The sequence below is a fragment of the Brachycentrus maculatus genome, unplaced genomic scaffold (assembly GCF_059751285.1).
Source record: "Brachycentrus maculatus isolate JH-2025_06_01 unplaced genomic scaffold, ASM5975128v1 h1tg000459l, whole genome shotgun sequence".
Taxonomy (NCBI): Eukaryota; Metazoa; Arthropoda; class Insecta; order Trichoptera; family Brachycentridae; genus Brachycentrus; species Brachycentrus maculatus.
Window position 1 is genome coordinate 369,977 of NW_028281206.1, and position 23,953 is coordinate 393,929.

A 23,953-nucleotide genomic window follows, 5' to 3' on the forward strand; every position below is an offset into this window, starting at 1 on the left:
AGCAATTTAAACCCCTGTACATTATCATGGAGTAGGACAATCCATCTGGCTTATTTTCTACGTATTTTCTCTTTGTGCACCTCTCTTAAATGGTGTAGAATGCTTGAGTAGTATTTTACAGTGATATCTTTACCCTTTCCTTCCAAAACACCATGAAAATCATAGGAAACTGAAGCCATGACCTTTCGAACGGATTGTGTCAGTTTACATATTAATGCTTTGTTCCTTATGGTGATACAAATAAATATTTTATAATTATAGTGCGAGCATTCATACTCCGAGAAATGCAAAGTTTAAAGTTTTTTGTAGTTAAGTAATAAATAAAAATGCGTAAATATATTTTTAGACCATTTTATGGGAAATCTATCATAATTTTGGAAAGGCATATTTAAGTCGTTTCGCATAAAAAATTCTTATTATTTATAAAATATATATCCTTTGAACAAAAAAACTAGATAATTTTTTCATTATGACACTGCATATTATATTTCACACAAATCAATTGAAGTCATTTGGGAATGTATGAATATAATTTTAGTAATAAAATTAAAAAAAAGTTGGGTTCATCATAATTATTGATGCAAAAATAAGACTGTAACATTATACATGTATTTTGATTACATAAAATATTTGTAAATTCATTACATACAATAAAATACATAAATGGCAACTAAAAATACTAGTAGATTACAATTTTAATAAATAAATATGAAAATTAATAATTGATTTACATTGATTTTACAGTCACAATTCCATAAAACAATCCATTTAAAAAAAATACAAATCCCCTTAGAACAGGCAAAAATTTCTCAAAAACTCCTTCAAACCGGAATTATTTTCTTTTGGCAAAATAAATATTTTCAGACTGCAATGATAATATTAATAATACAATTGTGGATGATTTGAATAGCACCAATATATAAATATATTGAAATACATCTACCTTAAGGGCGCAATAGTGTCAAGGTGCGTCTAAAAATAAGGGTATTTTATTACCATGTATTTTTTTTAAAGTTATATTATGTAAACTAAATTTTATAAAAAATGTATGGCTATATTTGTAGAAAATTATACATAAATTTAAAAGAGTAATTCTTGATAAAGAATACTCAATTGGCAAATTTTGGTTGATGACGCTTACATAAAGTAAATAGTACATTTAAAAAAAGGAGCAATATGTATTTTTTTGTTTGCAATAAAAATAATCACATAAAACTCATCAAAAAATAAATGCTTTCAATTTCAAATGAAATACTATGATTGAAAAAATATATAAAATACTTTTCTTTTTTATACCCTCTCAGTGATTCAAGTATGTACTTATGAACTAAACAGTATTTAACACCCATAAAATATATTTAAAAACTTTTGTTTCACAATATTATTGATTAAAATAAAAATCAATAACATCATCAATAAAAATTGAATTAAAATCAATTCACGTAATCAAATATAATACAAATAATAATTTTGGATAATTTATATTGTGTCATTTTAATAAAACGCTATCTTAAGAGCGCTTTGCTGTGATATTATATGAAAGGTTGTTTATTCATGGACAAAACAATAATAAAAATTAAGTCGGGGGTTAGCTTTCATTTCAATACATACAAGGTCAGATTGCCTGGTCAAATTTTTCACACATGGCACATCTGGCTTGGACCCTTTAGGGTTGCATAGCCATCAAATGTACATTTAACACATTCAAAATACATAGTAACAAACATAGATTATATTTTAAGTAATTATTTATTATTTTAAGTAATCGCCCGCCTCCATAGTGTAACGGTCAGCACGCTGGGCTACCGTAGTGGAGGTCCCGGGTTCGATTCCCAGGGGGGGGGGTAAAATAAATATAAGTGATTTTTTCACTGTCATATTTATTCAATATTACCCTGGACTGTTACCTGAAGCGGAGGGCTGATCACCTTTCCTTCATGTGTTAACGATCAAAATAACACTGCGTTTATATGATGCAGTTCCCTATGCACCACTGGGGTGCGGATAAGGGTTCGAAGAAGAATTATTTTTAAAAATATAGGATTTTACTAGCAAAAGTAACGTTTTTTATACTTAAAATGGGGCTAAAATTATTTAGAAACAACACAACAAACAAAATGTTTTTTTGTGGACCGAGTAAGTCTATTGATAATAAAATTAATAGCAGGTTTAATTAATCTCATAATATTAGTTTGGCCAAAACCTATAGGAATCTCATTCAAACTAAAATTGTCAAGTGATAATTATTGACACGTTATTGTCGGGCGGCTTTTTCATCAAACCCGACCATAATTAGTAAACTAATTAGACTCGTATACTAAGCACAAGTAACCGCAAACCCAATCTGTGCAATTTTTTTGGGTGTCTCTCGTGCTCTACCAAAAGCAAATAGAACGCTTAAAAGCATCTCCTGCTCTCTACCAACAGTGTGTAAAAGACACTTTTAAGCGTTCCCCGCAAACAATGTGCCAAACCTTTAAGAAACTGTGTTAAGAAATCCACACATACACCAGAAGTCTTTTTTTTTAAATAAATTAGGGAGGGCTTGAATTATAAGCGTGGAAGAAACATCTCATCCACACTTTTTGATACTAATTTTTTTGGACAGCAAAGTTTATCCACACTTTTCGACAGGTTAGTATTAAAATTATTACCTTCTATTTGTTAGAAATAAAATGAATTTATATTATCAAGACACATTTTGTGTAATCACAATACGTCATTATAATTACTAAATATATATTTTTTAAATGCACAAATAAACTAACAAAAAAGTACAACAATTCAAATCAATATTTTACGTATACATGCATAAGAACTTCTTATATAATACTGTTCAAATAAAGTAGTAAAAAAAACATTTTTAATGTCTTCAAAATAAAATAATATCATCACCGCTCTGGCAAAAAAAGATACATACATGATATTTAAGTTTTTTTCTGACATTCCTTGGCGTAACTGCATTTTATATAATAAATCAACAACTATATAGCTTCTGATGATGTCAGAAATGACGAAACCCGGTCACTGGTCAAATAAATAAAAAATTGAAAGATATGTAGTTATATTGTTGATGTTTTGTTACATACATACATATACATAAGTTCAAACACACTGTATACCAATTGTTAGACAAGTTGAAAGTACTAATTGATACTAGTTTATTTACTAGATTTTTGTCAGTTTTATTTTGATGATCGACCTTTGAATACCCAGTAGTCTGCATATGGGACTGCAGATTTGCGTCGTTCAATGCCCTACAATATATAAATGTAGAGCGCTACAGAACCATGATTACTGACTTCTTCGTACCTCAGTTGAATGCCACTGACGTGAGAGATCTGAGGTTTCAACAAGATGGCGCAACATGCCACACGGCGGGTGCCACCATCAGTTTACTGCGGGAAATCTTTGGTGAGCGCACAATTTCATGTATTGGACCTGTGAACTGGCCTCCACGATGATCTCACACTATTAGATTACTTTCTTTGGGGGTATGTGAAGTCACTAGTCTATGCTGATAAACCGGATATGCTGGACCATTTGCAAGGCAACATTCGCCGTATTATTGCCGATAAACGACCCCAGTTGCTCTATAAAGTTGTCAACAATTGTACTTCACGATTGCGCTTCATTCAAGCTAGCCGTGGCGCTCATATGCCCGAAATCATATTTAAACAATAATGGCATAAAATTGTCTATTAAATAATGCCAATATCATAGACATTAACATTACTTTAACGTACTTTTTTTTCATTTTGAATTCGTTTACCTCTAAAAAAAATACCTATACATACATAAACACTAAGAATCTGATGGATTCACCTTTTTCTGCCAGAGCGACAATGATATAAAAGCCTCTAAATAAATATGTTACTGGCCTACTTATCAAGTCAATTCATTAAAATACCTATATTAAAACTAGTGCAGTATGTATGTACAGATGGGGTATTGGAAATGAATGTGACAATCTTCAAACAAATCATTATGAGTTGGTTATCTGATTAGATTACTTTGAGTTTTTTTTCAAATATGAAAACTATGATAATAAATCATAGTATAAAAGGGAAACGTAAGGTATTATGAATCATAATTTAACATATCGTACAACAAAGGATTTTTTAAAAATAGTCTATGTATTTAAAAAAACCAAATTTGCTTATTAAAATACATACAGCATTTGAAAGCTTAGTAAAATAATGCATAATTACAAGTAAACATAACATAACAGAGTTAAAAACGGAAATAGTATAAAGGAATGTAAGACTGAGTTAGAGATAATTGAAAAGTATATTATAGATCTTTCTCTCATTCAAAAATTTATGACAAAATTCATTTTTGTATAAATGTCAGACCTTAATAATTTCATTTTAATGACCTGATGATGAAATGATTATTCAGAAACCGGTGGTCACGAATTTGTGTTTATTAAAGTGGTATTCCACAAGTGAATGATGAATGATAAAGAGAGTGTTATATTACAATCCGCCTCCGAAGTGTAATGGTCAGCACGCTTGGCTACCGTTCTGGAGGTCCCGGGTTCGATTCCCAAGGGGGGTAAAATAAATATAAGTGATTTTTTCACTGTCATATTTATTCAATATTACCCTGGACTGGTACCTGAAGCGGGGGGCTGATCACCTTTCCTTCATGTGTAAATGATCAAGATAACACTGCGTTTATATGACGTAGTGCCCTATGCACCATTGGGGTGCGGATAAGGGTTTTATTTTTATTTTTATATATTTTGCTAGTAAAATTGGTAATTATTTAAAGGGTTATTTGAGGTGGTTTGGACATGTGGAGTGAATTGATGACGAGAGAATGACCGAGAGAGTACATTTTGGAAATGTAGTATTGATGAAAGAACACATTATTTATGTTGATTACATTACACTTAAAATAATTCTGTTGGACAGAAACTTACATGCTAAACATTGGTATAAAAATCTACAATTTTGGACATCCATAGAAAATAATCAACTTATTTTAATGGTTTAAATATTTTTAAAATAATCAATTATTCTAGATTTTTACTACAATGGTGAAACGCTTTGTCCAAACATCAAAGTGTATGTGAAATCAGTCAAAATGCTTTGAATAAAATTATCAATTATGGTAAAACATTGATTTGAAAAAACTATAGTATAGTGGAACCTCTCATAAAGAATATATAAATATATATATAATTCGTTCTAGAATCTTACAGGTACTTTTCAAACTTATTTGCCATTTAATGTTATACTCTTTCAAGATAGAAACAGAATCATTGCATATCAGGCATGTTGGCCTTGTTTTAAATTCCACAAAAAAATAGTTTATAGTCCATCTGTCTTAAAAACTTCTCAGTTCTTCTGTTACTCTTCTTTAGTCCAACATCTTTACTACTTGACGCCATTTTGACGGGTCTTGAAATTATCAGGATAGTGAACTACGCACGGTGGAATGTTCTTTTGGTGGTTTTGTGTACACTAAAGGAAAAAATGTGTGATTTGCTCCGTGGGCCGCGGGTTGGCCACCCTTGGTCTAAACTGTGTTATGATGGTAAAAGCAGCAGTATAAACTGTGTTAAAATATCACAATGCAAACTGTTTCTATGGCAAAATATATAGTCAGCTTAAAACACTGCCAAATTGTCATAATGCCAAACTGTGTTTCTATGGCAAATGATATAATCAGCTTTAAACACTGATGAACTTTCACAATGGCAAACTGTGTTTCTATAGCAAAATCTATGATCAGCTTAAAACACTGCTAAATTGACAAAATACGAAACTGTATTTCTATGTCAAAAATCTATGGCCAGCTTAAAACATTGATAAACTGTAACAATGGCAAAATGTATGACCAGATTAAAACACTAATAAACTGTATGATGGCAAAACATTTGGTTAAACCAGGGGTGGGGAATCTACAGCCTTACTCTGATATGGTTTAATGACTTGCACCAATTAAAAAAAAATTCAATAACTTTATATAGGTACAGTGGAACCTCTTATAACGAGCATAATTCGTTCCGTTCAAATATATAAAATATATAATAATAATCTTTACATGTAAACGTCATTGTATGGTTTTGAAAAATTATATTTTACAAGATCAAAATATTCAACCATTAAAATACAACATTTACTGTGGAAGTCCATTACATGTCTATATTTAAACTTATGTATTATTTATAGTAATACTAATTATTATGCAAAATGGCATATGTGTGGTGCAGACCAACATAAATGCATCAATAAGAATACAATTTAATACTAGAGCACATAGAGTGCTTAGATAAGTCATCAGATAGCAGAAGGGGAGTCTGCTTGACGGAGTATTGTGCCTTTTTTCTAGATACTTGGTTCTGCAACAAAAAAATATTGTTTTATTATACTGTTTTTTTTTCAACAGTGATTTTAATACAGCTTTTTGAGTGTGTCCAAATACTTGTTCACAAAATCTGGATTATCTCCAATTACAGTTTCTGCTCAATAAAAAGCTTCTTTTCATCTCACCAATAGGTGTCTCTAGTAAAGTTATGATTCAAGAACAACGTTTCACAATTGGTTCATATATATATATATATAGAACTTTCAAGAATTTGCATAGTTATGAAAATGATACTTTCCGGCGTTTCTCATGTGTGTGATTATAATCCAGGATTCGGACCTCACATACTAATAATAGAGTTTCTGCTCAGTAAAAAGCTTCTTTTTATCTCACCAATAGATGTCTCTAGTAAAGTTCTAATGATTCAAGAACAACGTTTCAAAATTGGTTCATATATATGTATAGAACTTCCAAGAATTTGAATACATATTGTGGTTGTTAATAATGGGTAGAATTGGTGAACGTTACACGTATCACGTATCACTTAAACCAGCCTATGACGGTCGTCAGCCCCATAAATGCCCAGACTTCCATATTCTTCTTCATCTTTGATGAGATGTCAAAAAACAAGTGATTTTAATGTTACATTAAATCTGTCACAATTTATCACCGATACAATTTATACTAATGAAGGCTATCTGTGAAACTCACATAGCTGGAAGATGTCACGCGAGGCTTTGGGTTCTCCAGGATTCGATGGGACATCCCTGGTTGAACTTTCTTCCTATGGTCTGCACTTGGAAGCCGATCTTGGTGAGCTTCTCGTGATTCAGGATCTTCCTGCCGTCGAATATGTGTGCCGGCTTCAGCATGACATCGTAGAACTTCTGGAAGTCCAGAGTCTAGGGGGAAAAAAAACATTATTTCATTTAACACATTGTTTACTGCGTGCAGAATTTGTGCATTTTAGAAACCTTATGTTGCGGCAGTGTGCACATTTTTGTACATTTCAGAAAACTTATGTTGCATTTTTTTACAATGAAAAAATAACTCCCAGGTAGCTCTCCACTTGGGAGTTGTTTTAGTAAACCAGATTTACAAACAAGTACTTGGACACACTCAAAACGTTGTGACCTATAATTGAATTGAAAAAAAATGAGTTGTAGAGACGTTTCACAGGATAATTGTGATAGACATGACAATTTTTAAAAAAAAAAGTTTTTTTTGTTGACAGAACACTAGAACCATTAAAATACCTGCTGGCAGTTAAAGAATTAGAGTGATATTTTTTTTTTAAAACCCTTATCCGCACCCCAATGGTGCATAGGGCACTGCATTATATAAACACAGTGTTATCTTGATCGTTAACACACGAAGGAAAGGTGATCAGCCCTCCGCTTCAGGTACCAGTCCAGGATAATATTGAATAAATACTAGAGTAAAAAAATCACTTATATTTATTTGACCCCCCCCTGGGAATCGAACCCGGGACCTGCAAAACGGCAGCCGAGCGTGCTGACCATTACGATACGGAGGCGGACGAAGAGTAATAAAAGGATCTCCAAATACAAGGGTTAGCAAAGTGTGGTTCGGGAGCCGCATGTGGCTCTTTGACCTTTTAAGTACGGCTCCGGCACAAATATCCACAGGAAGCCTCTTCGACTCTACATATTCATGCAAACAATATTTTTCAAGCATCAACATTATTAAAAGCAAACTGAAAAATCGTCTTATTGATGAAAACCAGGAAACATGCTAAAAATAATGACATAACCTTGATCAATGTTTCAAAGGAAATGCAAGGATATTATTCGCAATAAGTAATAGATAACTTACATTTAAAAGATTTTTTTATGCATGAATAAAATCCTTACTAACACATTGTTTCCGGGAAACACTTTTTCATACTGTTGGTAGAGAGAGGGAAATACTTATAAGAGTTTTTGCTTACTTTTGGTAGAGCGCGAGACGCCAAAAAACATTGTACTGATCGGATTGGGGTTGCGGTTACTTGTGATTAGTATACGACCGTAATTAGTATACGACCGTAATTAGTATACTAATTAGGGTCGGGGCTGATGAAAAAAACCACCCGACAGCAATGTGTTATAAAATAAAGGTCTAAAATTATTTCATTAATTGATTCGGCAGTCATTTTGTGGTAAAGTGTATCCATTTTTAATTTAAGTTTTATTGAAAATTCAACACTTTTTTTAAAAATGAAACAATAAATAAAATGAGTTTTACCTAGTAAATACCATTATTTCTAAAAATCTATTGTGACATGCATTTCGATGGATTCCGCATCATTTTCTAACACCGTATTGAAATACGGTGTTTGAAAATGATGCGGAATGCATCGAAAGAGATTTTAAGAAATACTGATACCTATTTACTGAGTAAAATTTAACCCTTTCCACTCTGACCATTTTTTCTCCTAACTGATTAGCTACTCTGATCAAAAAAATGCGACGTTTTTCTACCATTAAAATAAATATTGTGGCTCCCTAATTTCGGGACACTCTGGCAATTCGTATGACCATGTTAATTAAGATTAACTGTATTTATCTGAAATATTTTTTAGTAGAATATACTTGGGTGATAGAGAAATCTTGGATTTGGTGATAGAGAAATCTTGGATAGGAACTACGCTTGGATGGCTTGTCTCTGGCCAATATCTGTACCCGACGGATTCTCCAGTTCTTTGGACACGTTGCGCGTGGCAACGAGGATAGCCTGGAACGACTAGTTGTGATCGGTAGCCTGGAGGGAAAGAGAGGGAGAGGAAGATCCCCCACACGATGGACCGATCAAATTAAGGCAGCAGCAGGCACCTCAGTGGTTGGAGCGCTACGTGCAGCGCAGTCAAGGGATAACTGGAGAAGAGTCATTGCTTCTGCAAGGGTCACAACCCTCAGCAATGAGGATTAAGACGGAGAAGAAGATAGAGAAATCAGTGATTAAAGTTATACCTGCGCCGGGCCAGACATTGTGGCCCACGGAGCTGCCTACTAGAATCATACGGGCCAGAATGTCTGGCCTACAGAGTGGTAAGAGTTAAATTAAAAATGTCTAGAATTATAATAAAGGCGTACTAGAATTCCAAACGAATTTGGTTCTCAAGAAAATTTTTAATCATTGCAATGTTGTCTCTATGGCTAATCTAATAAGTTTGCCAACTACCGCCCTAATACGACACATAGCTGTCATTATAATTTGCCAATGTGTACACAGTTGGTCGGGTACAATTTTCCAGCATACCTTGAACTCGTCCCACTCCGTGCAGACGATGATGGCGTGTGCGTTGGTGGCCGCGGACAGGGCTGAGAAGTGCACGGAGTAGTCGCTGTTGGAGCACTCCTTCAGTTCATACTTTATCTGATCCGATTCCACCTAGAAATCAACATTAACCTCATTTATTGTAACTGCAGACAGTTGGTAGAATTCCATATTGAATTGTTGGGTAATATATACAAAATTAAACAAGGTTTATTTGGTTGAATTCTACATTTATTTATGTATATCTTAATACGTGACGCGTTTCGTCTTCTTAGGACATTATCAAACACTGACTAAAAATATTTACAAAATGTCCTTATATACTAACAATTATAAATCATATCCACATAGTAATAAATCCCTTACCGCACCCCAATGGTGCATAGGGCACTGCTTCATATAAACGCAGTGTTATCTCGATCGTTTACACATGAAGGAAAGGTGATCAGCCCTTCACTCCAGGTACCAGTCCAGTGTAATATTGAATAAATATTAGAGTGAAAAAATCACTTATATTTATTAAACCCCCCTGGGAATCGAACCCGGGACCTCCAGAACGTTAGGCGAGCATGCTGACCATTACACTACGGAGGCGGACGAAATCCACATCCACATTACCACATTACCCACATTACCCACATTACCCACATTACCCACATTACCCACATTACCCACATTACCCACATTACCCACCGAAATACCCACCATTATATGTACTCCTAGACCTAATAATAGCAATTATTGTTAGTATATAAGGATATTTTGGAAATATTTTTAGTCAGTGTTTGATAATGTCCTAAGAAGACGAAACGCGTCACGTATTAACATATACATAAATAAATGTAGAATTCAACCAAACAAACCTTATTTTTTGACATCTCATCAAAGATGAAGAAGAATATGGAAGTCTGGGCATTTACGGGGCTGACGACCGTCATCGGCTGGTTTAAGTGATCACTTTACACACGTGTAACATTCACAAATTCTACCCATTATTGACAACCACACTACTCAAATTCTTGGAAGTTCTTTATATATGAACCAATTTAGAAACCTTGTTCTTGAATCACTAGAACTTCACTAGAGACATCTATTGGTGAGATGTAAAGAAGCTTTTTACTAAGCAGAAACTCTTATATTAGTATGTGAGATCCAAATCCTGGATTATAATCACACACATGAGAAACGCCAGAAAATACCATTTTCATTTTTATTATTTAAGCTTATAATTTGACCAGATAATTTATTTACAACATTTTGAGTGTGTCCAAATACTTGTTCACAAAATCTTGATTATCTCCAATTACAGGAGTTATTTTCATATTATTTTTTGACATCTCATCAAAGATGAAGAAGAATATGGAAGTCTGGGCATTTACGGGGCTGACGACCGTCAAACTTGCCCAGACTTCCATATTCTTCATCTTTGATGAGATGTCAAAAAATAATATGAAAATAACTCCTGTAATTGGAGATAATCCAGATTTTGTGAACATGTATTTGGACACACTCAAAATGTTGCAAATAAACCTTGTTTAATTTTGGATATATTACCCAACAACATTCACCTTATAAGTTCATTGACAACATTTTGAGTGTGTCCAAATACTTATTCACAAATCTGGATAATCTTCAATTACGAGTTATATTTTACATTATTTTTTAACATCTCAACATAGATGAAGAAGAATACATATTTTTTTTTTTCAACCTTTTGAGCGTGTAAAAAAATCTTGCTCACAGATCTGGGTTATCCATCCACTTAGGAGTTTCTTTTTTTTTAACCCTTATCTGCTCCCGGTGGTGCATAGGGTACTGCATCATGAAAACGCAGTGTTACCTTGATCGTTAACATATGAAGGAAAGGTGATCAGAGTTTCTGGATTCGAACCCACTCTATCACAATTTGATATCTATTTTTAATAATGAGTTACTTAGGCTCACAGAAATAGTATGAAAGAAATTTAAGTCTTTTTAAAATAACAAATATTTTTCTTTAAAAATAAAATGTCAATTCGGCCAGACTTCCATATTATTTATCATCTATACTGAGACTTAATATTAGTAAATTATTGATATATGAAATAAACTTAGCTTAAGTAAATTATTGATATATGAAATAAACTTAGCAATTAAAACCACTTTTTTTTATTTATTGGCTTTACTTAATTGGCATATACCTCGTAGAATTCTATAATCTATAATAATCTATAATTCTATAATCTATTATATGTAATCTATAATTTTTTAATCTATGTGTATTACGGTGTATTGAAAAGTAGCATTTTCAAACATGTTTCTTGTACCATTAATACTTTAATTACACATGAAATATGTTCATTTTTATCTTTTCACTAACATACTGTAATCATACCGTAAACATTGACTACCTTGAAAATAAAAATTATAGGTTTTTAAAAGCAGCACGGTAGTGAAATTTCAATCATGAAAATTTTAATAAGTGAGTTGCAACTACGCCGTCTTGTCTTGCTTTTTTTAGGGATCATTATGCAAAAAAAAAACTAGTTTTTAAACATAAAATAAGCTATTTTTTGAGATCTCAACATAAATGAAGAAAAATATGGAAGTCTGGGCATTTACGAGGCTTACAACCGTCATAGGCTGATTTAAGTGATCACTTTACACATGTGTAACATTCACCAATGCTAACCATGATTGACAACCACACTACTCAAATTCTTGGAATTTCTAATTATATTTATTGATTTCTAAACAAACTGTTTGAATTAACTAGAATTTCACTGGAGACATCTATGATGAGATGACAGAAGCTTTTTACTAATCAGAAACTCTTTCATTTGTATGTGAGGTCCGAATCCTGCATTATATTCTCATACTCGCTAGAAAATACCCTTTTGATTTTTATTTTTAGCTTATGACCAGTTCATTTATTTACAAAATTTTGAGTGTGTCCAAATACTTGTTCACAAATCTGGATTATCTCCAATTAAGAGAAAGACTTTCTGCTTAGTGAAAAAGCTAGTGAAATTCTCCAGTGAAATTCTAGCTTATTTGATTCTATGTTGAGATATTAAAAAAAAAAAAAAATCCTGATTGGAAATAATCCAGATTTGTGAACAAGTATTTGGACATACTCAAAATGTTGATTTATATTTGTTTGTAAAACTATTATGTGCCATTACCCCACTATAGAAAAAACTATTATGTTTGTAAAACTATTATGTGCCATTACCCCACTTATAAGTCTATGTATACAATGACATGGGCTGTTTGACGTATGAGGAGCTGAAGAGGGTTTCACAAAATAGAACAGAGTGGCGAAGGAGGTATCATTTACAATATGTGATTATAATAGAGGATTCGGACCTCACATACTAATAAAAGAGTTTCTGCTCAATAAAAAGCTTAGATGTCTCTAGTGAAGTTCTGGTGATTCAAGAATAATGTTTCAAAATTGGTTCATGTATCGCTCACTCCTTTCAAGAACGTCATAAATCAAAAATCGTCAATTTTCAGTTGAGCATATTTTCGGAATGCCCAGAAAATGTACTATATCCCAGAAAAAGAGGCATATTTTTAACTTAATATTTACCCGCTACAGAGCAGAAAGTGTTGTTTTTGCATTTTGAAGAAAAGGTATTGTTTAATTATTTTTTTAAATAAAACTATTTTTTTTCAAATGGAGAAAATTTTTTCAGGTTTTACCTAAAAAGATCTGTTGCGTAGTAAAAAGTTCACTAAGTGGTTAGATATTTATTTTTAAGACATTGTATTATATTTTTAAACTTTAAAAACGTTCTCCTGAAAAATCAAGGTTTTTGATTTATGACGTTCTTGAAAGGAGTGAGCGATATATAGAACTTCCAAGAATTTGAGTAGTGCGGTTGTCAATAATGGGTAGAATTGGTGAATGTTACACGTGTGTAAAGTGATCACTTAATGCCTATGACGGTTGTCAGCCCCGTAAATGCCCAGACTTCCTTTCTTTGATGGGATGTCAAAAAATAATATGAGGTATCATTTGTTGCTGTAGACCAATCCACAGGATTGATACAAAACAAGATGACTGTTTACTACCGTATTTTACCCCAAATTTAGTATACAAATTCTCCTATACAGTTCTTTGCCATATTAAAAATATTCTGTATCAAAACACCTGTTCCAAATACACACATGTGACAATATCGTAACGACACGTTATGTAAGATACAAGTTACACATCATTACGGCTATTTGTTAAGCTGGCAGGTGCCATTGACAAAGAACGGCAATGGTGATGCTAAGTACTCAATTCAGGAAATGTATTACATTGGCAGTGTTACCGAGGTGGGATGTCAGATTGATTGATACAGCGTTAACACAAATGTTAAAATATAATATTAAAACACTTTAGTAACAACAGTTTCGAATTTATTAACATATTATGGACGAGAGAGGTATTTTTACTAGTTCGGTCGATTGATGCTCAAGGACGGGAAGTCAGATAAGAAGGAATTATATATTCAACGTTTTTATTTTAATCAGTTCACTGCCAAAAGCGTCTTAAGACGCATAATTTTCTGTGCACGGAGCGCCGCTCGTACAAAAATTACGTCTTAAGACGCGCCGTTTTAAATGGACTGTACTAAAGAAAATCAATTATTTAAAATGTACAAATATATTGAACGCATAGTGACATCTATTGAGAATATCTTTGCATACTTAGAATTGAAACAGAATTTGTTTTTACCACTTTAAACGTAAATTAAAGAGAGCTTTGTCATCGGAAACAACTAATGGCGCTCAGGGTTGTCAAATAATCCCCGATTTGCCATCACTGCCGAATCTGATGACAGTGATTTTAGTGTCGATTCTGATGATTTTTTATATTTTTAAATCATAGTGTGTGTGTGTATACTTTTAAAAGTAAACTATCATAAACAATTACTTTTGACATATAATTTAGTTTTCATATTTTCTGTGACAAATTTTGTGACAACCCTGCACCATAAACAATTAATTTTATGATTATGGATAAATGACTGCAACATTTTGAGTGTGTCCAAATACTTGTTCACAAAACTTTACGTGTGTAAAGTGATCACTCAAACCAGCCTATGACGGTCGTAAGCCCCGTAAATGCCCAGACTTCCATATTCTTCTTCATCTTTGATGAGATGTCAAAAAATAAGATAAATGACTGCACGACTGACTCGCTCTTCATTTATTTGGTAAGTTTTATAAATAAATGTTAATACACTTTCAATAACGATATGTTTAGAAGGTTTTATTTTTGTCGTAAAATTCGCGGCGTGCTGGGTACCGCCATACATGTACCTGCCGGCAGTTAAAAGGTTAATATTATGTACCAATCTCTTTGTTATATAATGATCAAATCCCGTGCCCAGCGGTCCCCAGGTGTAAAAAACACCCGTACAAAGTGTGTTAATATAAACATGACTACATTTTTGACATCTCAATACAGATGAAGAAGAATATAGAAGTCTGGGCTAATGACTTGGTTAGACTACCAATAACTAGCCTATGAAAAGTCAAAAATCCTGTAAATACCCAGACTTCCATATAATTCTCTATGTTCAGATGTCAAAATGTATAAAATCTGTTTATTTCTAATATTATTATCTTTGTTCAGTAAATCGGATCATTATTCATACTCTTTGCAATATTTTTTTCATATTAGAATAAAGAAATACATTTTATTTTACCTATACATGCAATATATTATTAGATTAAAACCAATATTTTTAGCTTTTCCACTTTATAAAGAGGAAAAGCTAAAAATATTGGTTTTAATCTAATAATATATTAAAATGCAATTCCATCATGAAGTGTCAGTGGATAATATAAATCTACTATACATGCAATTTATTTACACATTTCGGACGGGAAAGGTATTTCTACCTGTTCGGTCGATTGATAATTAAGGACGGGAAGGGTATTTTTACCTTCTGCACCGGCCTAAATTCAAAGTCAGAAAAGAAGGCATTAATTCATGTTTTTATATAAATATTATGTACAAATCTCTTTGTTAAGGTCTAAATTATGTGTACACAATGATCAAATCCCGTCGCCAGCGGTCCGCAGGTGTAAAAAAACACCTGACCAAAATGTGTTAACATTAACATAAAAATAATACAATCCCATATTATGCTCCCTCAAATACAAATAAGCCTCATATGAAGCTCTTCTGAAATTCCTTATAATATTACATACTTGCTTCTGTGTCAAATTTTATATATATATTTTTTTTTTAAAGAGAAATATTTGTGTTTTTATTATTTATACATATATTTCAATTTCATACTATTTCTGTGAGCCTGAGCGGCTCATTATTAGAAATAGGTATCAAATTGTGGTAGAGTGGGTTTGAACCGAGAAACTATGATTTAAGAGCCCGCGACACTAACCACGGGACCACAACCCGACACAACTACCACAAATTACCTTTATAAATTCCACACAAGAGTTCTTTTATACTTTTTTTAATATGTAGGAAAGGGTTAAAATGATAGCAATTAACGAGATATGCTTGCTTTTACACAATGTTAAGGACCGAATCATGATATTGTGTATTTTATGGCATATTAAAACTATCAAAACATTGAGACTGATAAGCCATTGCATTCGCTGTATTATCATAAAAAATGATAAACCTAGTTTTAATAAAACATTCATTTATTTATTACGACGATAAAGTATTTTTATGTAAATTATAAATTAGTTACAAGATAAGTACAAGCACTCCTTAAATTACAGGGTTCTAGAATAAAAATAATTTTAAATTGTAAAACAGTTGTTTTTTTATCGAACAGGCCCCCAATATTCATGAAAATGGTAGATATTTATATTGATATATTAACATAGATGAATGTAAAAAAAATGTAAATAAAAACACTTGTTTTTTACCACTTGAGTTATATTTATTTTAACGGCTAGTTTCGGAAGCTACAGACGCTTCCATCTTCGGGTCTGAATATAAACTGTTTATCGGTTCGAACCCACTCTTCCATATTGATACCTATTTCTAATGATAAGCCGCTTAGGCCCACAGAAATAGTATGAAATTTAAGTATTTTTGTAAATAATAAAAACACAAAAATATCTCGATTAAAAAAAAATACTACTAACTACCATCTCTCGATTTTTCCGCCTCCATAGTGTAATGGTTAGTACACTTGACTACCGTTCTAGAGGTCCCGGGTTCCCCCCGGATTACCAGGGAGGGGGTCAAATAAATATAAGTGAATTTTCACTCTAATATGTATTCAATATTACCCTGCACTGGTACCTGAAGCGGAGGGCTGATCACCTTTCCTTCATGTATTAACAATCAAAATAACACTGGGTTTATATGATGCATGCCCTGTGCACCATCGGGGTGCGGAAAAGGGTTTGAAGAAGAAGCAGAATAAATTACCATCTTCACCTTCTTCACTCCCTGGAAACATGAAGATCGATAAAAGCACCAGTAAAAAATAATAAAGGCACTTGCATACCTTTGGATCATATATTTGGAGTTTGGCTCCTTCGTCTAAGAGAGTGGTTGCCACACTGATGGCCGGAGATTCCCGAGTGTCGCCCGTGTCTTTCTTGAAGGCAAATCCAAATATGGCCACAGTCTTCTCCGACACCGTGTTGAAGAGGGTCTCAATCACCTAAACAAAGAAATACCAAATACGGATATGAAGAATGAACACAATTATAAGATATAATATATCAAAAAACTTGATTTTTCAGGATATCGTTTTTAAAGACTTAGCTTCACATGCGGTGTTTGAAAATGATGCGGAATGCATCGAAACACGTGTCACAGTAGATTTTAAGAAAAACATTGTGGTATTTACCAAGTATGTAAAACTTCAAATTAAAAATGCAAACATGACACATGCTGAGTAACTCACATCGCTCACTCCTTTCAATAACGTCATACATCAAAAAACCTGATTTTTCAGGAGATCGTTTTTAAAGTTTAAAAATATAATAGAAAAATAATTTAAAATAATTATATAATTTAAAATAAATATCAAGCCGCTTATTGAACTTTTTACTGTGCAACAGATCTTTTTCGGTAAAACCTGAATATTTTTTCTCCATTTGAAAAATATTAAGTACATTTAAAAAAATAATTAAACAATACATTTTCCTCAAAATGCAAAAAAAACACTTTCTGTCCTGTAGCGGGTAAATATTAAGTTTAAAATATGCTGCTTTTGCTGGGAAATAGTACATTTTCTGGGTCATTCTGAAAACATGCACAACTGAAAATTGTCAATTTTTGATATATGATGTTGTTGAAAGGAGTGAGCGATATACAGTGGAATCTCTCGTAACTAGTATAATTCATTACAGAATCTTACTCCTTAAGCAAAACATTTTTTGTTTAAAATTACACGGAAGTCCCGGCTCACAAATGAATGTCGTGAAAGGGGTACTTGCCCTTTCCCTGTAACTCCACTGGATATAGAGAAAATTAAGTTGCGACTTAACGAATGCTGGGCCTTAAAATGTCAATTAAAAGCGTTATTTTAACTTACCTTTTTAGTAAATCTAGATTTTTGATATTCATTCAGGTCGATGACTTGCTGCCAGTACGCGGCCACTTCGGGGAGGTTGAGGCACTCGCAAATGTACACTAAACTCAAGATGTCCTTCTGGAAGCAACTGCCGCCGAAACCTGGAAAGAAAAAGGAAAAAAAATAATGAAAACAATGAATTATTTCGGCATGAGTGAACATTGTTTGTGATCCTACATCGGCCATATGAAATTTACCAGGCGAAATCTTTCCAATACTGAGAGAGAAAAAAAAACAGTGGAAACTCTTATTATGAGTAATTAGCATAACAAGCCAAAAAAATTGTGAATAAGTTGCTTCATTAACGAGTGACATTTCGCATAACAAGTTTATTTATTTATTTATTTATTTATTTTATTTACTTGCTTGGGAATTATACAGCTTGTGCATAAAAAATATAAAAATAGTTACATTGACAATAAAAACATGACAGGCGCCGTGATGTAGTTAGGTAGACGCTCAACTGCAAAACTGGCGTCGCTGGTTCGATTCCCGCCAATTGGAAAATGGATTCAAGAAAGATTTATTTTCGATTGGTCTGGGTATTTGTGGTGTATTTTTTTACATTTACCTTCCCCATCCAAACCATCCTACTTGCAGACAAGCCTTTGAAAGTAGAGGCTTTGAGGGTTATTCCTTTAAAAAAAAAAAATGAAAACTTACCAATGGAGGCCTCCAAGAACTTTGATCCTATTCGCGTCTCCATCCCGACAGCTTTGGCGACTTCCGATATATCGGCCCCGGTGGCCTCGCAAACCGGAGTCAGGGAGTTGATGCTGGACACCCTCTGGGCCAGGAAGGCGTTGGCCGCCAGCTTGGACAGCTCCGAGCTCCAGGTGTTGGTGGTGAGGATGTTGGACTTGGGGATCCAGTGCTCGTACACCCAGCTCAGCTCCCTGATGGCCTGCCTGCCCTCGGGACTCTCCTCGCCGCCAATCAGTATCCTGTCCGCGTGCAGCAGGTCCCTGATGGCCGTTCCTTCGGCCAGAAACTCGGGGTTTGACAATATCTGGTAGCTTACGCCTAAAATTTTAACAGCCCTGAGATTTATGTCGGGTTCAATTTAATTCACTTTTTTATATTTTTTTACAAAAATATTAGTAATATTAGTATGTAACCACTCACCGATTCTAAATATATTGGTAGAACATAGAACAGAAATAGTATGAAATTGAAGTATTTTTGCTAATAATAAAAACACCAATATTGCTATAATTAAAATATAATGTGTTTTAAAATCATTATAAATATTTTATTTTAACTTAATCATAATGTCTACCGGCTTCTTCTTCAAGACTGATTAATACTTATTTTTGTAATTAAGTTATAATACAATATTTATAGTGATTTTAAAACAAAATTATATTTCAATTATAAAATGGAAAAAAACATAGTTAATTTTTTTAAATATACTACTACTGACCCCTATCCGCACCCTAGGGTGCATAGAGCATTTGGTTGGCTCAAGTGATCACTTTATGTACTTGTGTTAATGCTTATCTCAGCCTTGCATTCTTCTCTTATAACACCATTCGAAAATTTATCATACATCGTTTTGCTGCACATCCGCCTGAGAGATCGTATTTCGAGGGCATTCAGTCTACTTTCATCCTTCAGTAAATAAAACAATGCAAATAAAAGTGTGGTTATTTAAACCACGTACAAGAGCACTTGCAGACGAAGGACGACACGCTTTTGTTTACAAATGAAGAAAAATGATAAAAACATGCAAATATTTAGTTCCAAACAAACACTTGAGGTGTTTGAAATATTTGCGCAACAATACGTTAGGAATAAAACAGCCGGCAAGTGACATACTAACCTGGTTTGACATTAGCGTTTAATATTTTCATAATGCTGTCTGCAGCCATGACGGGGACTGTACTTTTTTCTACGACTATTTTGTTTGATGTGGCAATGTCTGCAATCATTCTTGCCGCCTTTTCTACGTACGTCAAGTCGGCAGCTCTTCCCTAGAGAAATATTATACCAATAATAGTAGTGGAATATGTCTAGCGGGGTCCGAACGACAAATAAAAGTGCAGAAGGACGCAGCTAGAAGGAGTTAGTCTCTCGGCTTGGCGCTGTGTGGCAGCCGTAAGTTTAAATAGATTCCCCCGGATATTTGCATCTAATGTCCGTAATTTTTGCATACATAGAAGTACTGTGATTAGTGTTAACCTTTCCCTTATTGATCATCTAAAAATTACATGTGATCTGAAAGGGGGTACCAAATGACCCCAGTTCATTATAGTACGCAGCTCACAGCCAGTACCAACTCGCTGCCAACTGAGTCATAGATCCCACGTCTGTCTTAACATGCCGTCAGTCGGCGACTGAATGCCGCCATTTAATAAGCGAGAGGCCGGAAATGGGATCAAACAAAAGCCGAGTAGTCTAGTTGTCTCGTTCTCTCCTTATGGTAGTACCACATTTATTAAAGTGAAAAAAATAACATGTCACTAGCAGATGAAAAGTTAACATGCTGATATATAAGTGCGTAGATCTCGCTGCATTGACTAATTATGCTTTTTATCAAAATAATATTTTAAAACATTTAACGATTTGAAATTTTAAAAATAAAATAGGAAAATTTTCCTTTACATTATTTTTAAGATTACATAAAATATAGATTAACCCTTTGGACGCGTAAATCGCCTTAAGTCGCCCGAGTTTTTTCTCCTTTGGACACATAAATCCACTACAGTCCATGGCTTGTATAACCCATGGACTTTAGTCGATTGGAAATGGTTTAAAAAAATAAAAGGAATTTTATAGAATACTTTATTTTTTATAGAAAATTTACATTTTTCAAATCAACTTTTATTTTTTGCTTAACACATTGAAAGGGTTAAGCAGCTCTGATGATACGAAAGTTATCAAATAAAAATTCATATATGGGGGATTTCAATACCCCTGCTAGATCCGACTAGGTTAAAGAACTTGTATGGACTCTTACATGCAAATTAGACCGTATTTTTTAATACACACCTTTCCATTGCCAGTCTTCTTGGTTGGGGTATTGACAGAAATGAAAATCAGTTCTGATTCTTGAATGCTCTTCTCAATTTCTGTCGAAAAAAATAGATTTTTACCTCTACACTGCTGGACCACTTCATCCAAGCCGGGCTAAAAATAAATAAACATATTTGATAATTTAACTTTTACTTAGTAAATACCACTTAGATGTGCGAATAGTCAAATCAGGAAGGAATGCAAAGCTGAGATAAGCATTATTGATAAAATTAAGAAAGGTGTGTTGAGATGGTTTGGACATGTAGAACGAATGAGTGAGGAAAGAACGGTAAAACAAATTTATGAGGCAAATGTAAGTGGAAAAAGGAGCAGAGGAAGACCAAGAAAAACATGGCACAACCAGGTATGCCAAATACTTGAAAGTGGTCAGGTTAGGAGTCGTAACAATCGGCGGGTATGTATGAGGAGATGCATGAACGTGGAAGAGGCGAAGAATGTTTGCAAAGACAGAGTGGTGTGGCGTTCTATTCCCTCTGCCTACCCTGCGGTGAAGCGGCGTGATGGTTAGTTAGTTAGTTACTTTTATTATAGCTCGAATAAAGAGTTATTATTATTATTATTATTGGGGAGTTTTATTTTTGTCTATATTAAGATATTAATAAATTCTAAACAAAAATATATTCGACTAAAATAAATGTGAACATAATTTTCAATATTTTTCATGATGCATAAAAATTGGATCATTTGTTCATATACAAAGGAAAGAATTACATTTTAATACAATTTAATTAATTAGGATCAAACAGTTTATTTGATTTTTTTCCTAATGTCAGTTAATTATCGAAATTGTTTTTTTTTCACCTGTCTCTATCTCTTGTTATAGTTATTTTATGTAAAATAAAATAAATGGAAATGGAGTTGGAGAATAAAATAAAATGGAGTTCTACAAATTAAACGCCAAATCAATAAATATCTTGTTATAGTCTTTATTTACTGTTATTACAATGTATTTATATGTATGTATATTACAGTGTATTACGTAAACGAATGGAGGCTTGAAAAAAAATACATGAGTTGAAATCACCGACATAAGATATCAATTTTATTACTTAAAAAATATATTTATTTGTACGATGTAATTAAATAACATAAAAGCAAAGTAAAATTTGTAAAATAAAAGAAAATCTGTTTTTCAAAGTGTAATATTTGATAAGTAAAAAATTATTATAATTTATATTTGAAGCACTAACTTTGTGATTTTCCATTTTATAATTAAAATGTTACTTTGTTTTAAAATCACTTTAAATTTATAGTGATTTTAAAACGAAGTTCCATATTAATTATAAAAAATTTAATTTCTCAGTAAAACAGCACAACTCAATGTACTAAAAAAACAGTTAAGAAACTTATTATTCATTATATATTCATGATAATATACCGGCACAATTTATTACGAACTTATTTCAAAAAATTTAGATTGAAATTACATATCATCAAGAAAAATCGAAACATATTATTTATTAAATATTTATGATAATATACCGGAACAATTTAAGAACTTATTTTAAAAAATTAAGATTGAAATCACATATCATCAAGAAAAATCAAGGCGCGGTTTTATAAACAAAATCGTGAATTAATGAAAGAATGAATCAAAACATACCTCATAAATGGGAAGCTTATTAGAATTCCATTGTTCGATTCTCGCTTGGTTCTTATCAACTACAGTAACTTGAATATTAGGGCACTTCAAAGCGATTACACTGCAAGTAGGACCCCCGACATAGCCGGCACCCAGGCAGCATATCTTTGTGACGACCATTTCTGAATGTAACGTAGGACTAAACGATAATTAAAGCACTAGGAACAGGAGGGCGTTTATCACACTCGACACTCCGGCGCATGTAATGTCAATGGATTCTTGAATGCCGCATTTATAACTTAAGAAAACCGGAATAAACTTCGGAAGCTACAACTAAAGTGATATGTCAACTTGAGAATTTACATACGTGACAGTTTCTACGTATACAACAATAATCTATGGTTTATACTTATTTGTCTATGGCAGTAAAAAATATAAAGTTTCATATACACTTTGTAATTTCTTTAATTTTTAATAATAAAAAATTCTTTTATAAAATATTTTTTACAATGATTTTCACCGAGCCGTGATTACATGTTTACATATTCTTCTTTTTCTTCTTTTATGATTTATTTCATGAAAGTGACTGCCTGTGATGTTGACGCTCAGCTATTCTTACATCTCTTTGATGATCTTCCGGTAAGGCGGTGACCCGGTGTTATCTCGTTAGCCGCAATATATGGGATCCTTAATCCATCCATTCAGTTGACATCGTCTCTCCAACATCTTCTTTCTTCGGCCTCACAGGTCCGCCTAATATCTTCGTTACGAAATCTGTCTCTGAGCGTTTTCCCAGTGATAGCCCATAAAACTTTCAGTTCCGATATTCTGAGCAGGTTTTTGGTTTTGATTGTGTCGGCCCTTGTCTCCACCGCATAAGTCATGATGTAGCCTCAACGTTGGCGATCACCCTAACACACGGTCCTGCGCCATCCGGAACAAAATTGATATTATATTTTGATAAATTCAGTTGTAAGTTTATTTGTAGTTTTCATTCGTTTTTGTAATTTGTTTGTTTTTTTATGCAACACATTTTTTATTGCATTGCCTGACTAACTGAGACTGTCCCGTTCTAAATCAGACGAAATTTGAATCTTAGCACAAGTAAACATTTTATAATAAATACCATGAAATAAATAAAGTTTTTTTTTTATTATTATTATTATGGGATCGCAATAGTTTG

The 23,953-nt window shown here is 33.0% G+C and overlaps 1 protein-coding gene across 1 annotated transcript; it reads right to left on the reverse strand.

Annotated features, from left to right (window-relative positions):
- Positions 1–362: 362 nt before the first annotated feature.
- Positions 363–23,170, reverse strand: LOC148302331 (UDP-glucose 6-dehydrogenase-like). The gene is made up of 9 exons (XM_088271767.1): positions 22,792–23,170; positions 21,144–21,281; positions 19,975–20,125; positions 18,816–19,175; positions 18,114–18,253; positions 17,076–17,234; positions 9,580–9,711; positions 7,030–7,220; positions 363–6,352 (listed from the first exon to the last, which is right to left on the reverse strand). The coding sequence occupies exons 1-8, from the start codon at positions 22,948–22,950 to the stop codon at positions 7,044–7,046; spliced, it is 1,416 nt and encodes a 471-aa protein (XP_088127893.1). The 5' UTR covers positions 22,951–23,170; the 3' UTR covers positions 363–6,352; positions 7,030–7,043.
- Positions 23,171–23,953: the final 783 nt, after the last annotated feature.

Excerpts from the sequence above, each read along its gene's own strand:
- LOC148302331 (XM_088271767.1), bottom strand. The coding sequence starts at position 22,950 with ATGGTCGTCACAAAGATATGCTGCCTGGGTGCCGGCTATGTCGGGGGT. Across the intron at positions 21,282-22,791 it reads ATAAGCTTCCCATTTATGAG|CCCGGCTTGGATGAAGTGGT; the intron begins GTATGTTTTGAT and ends ATTTATTTTTAG. Across the intron at positions 20,126-21,143 it reads AGAAGACTGGCAATGGAAAG|GGAAGAGCTGCCGACTTGAC; the intron begins GTGTGTATTAAA and ends ATATTTCTCTAG.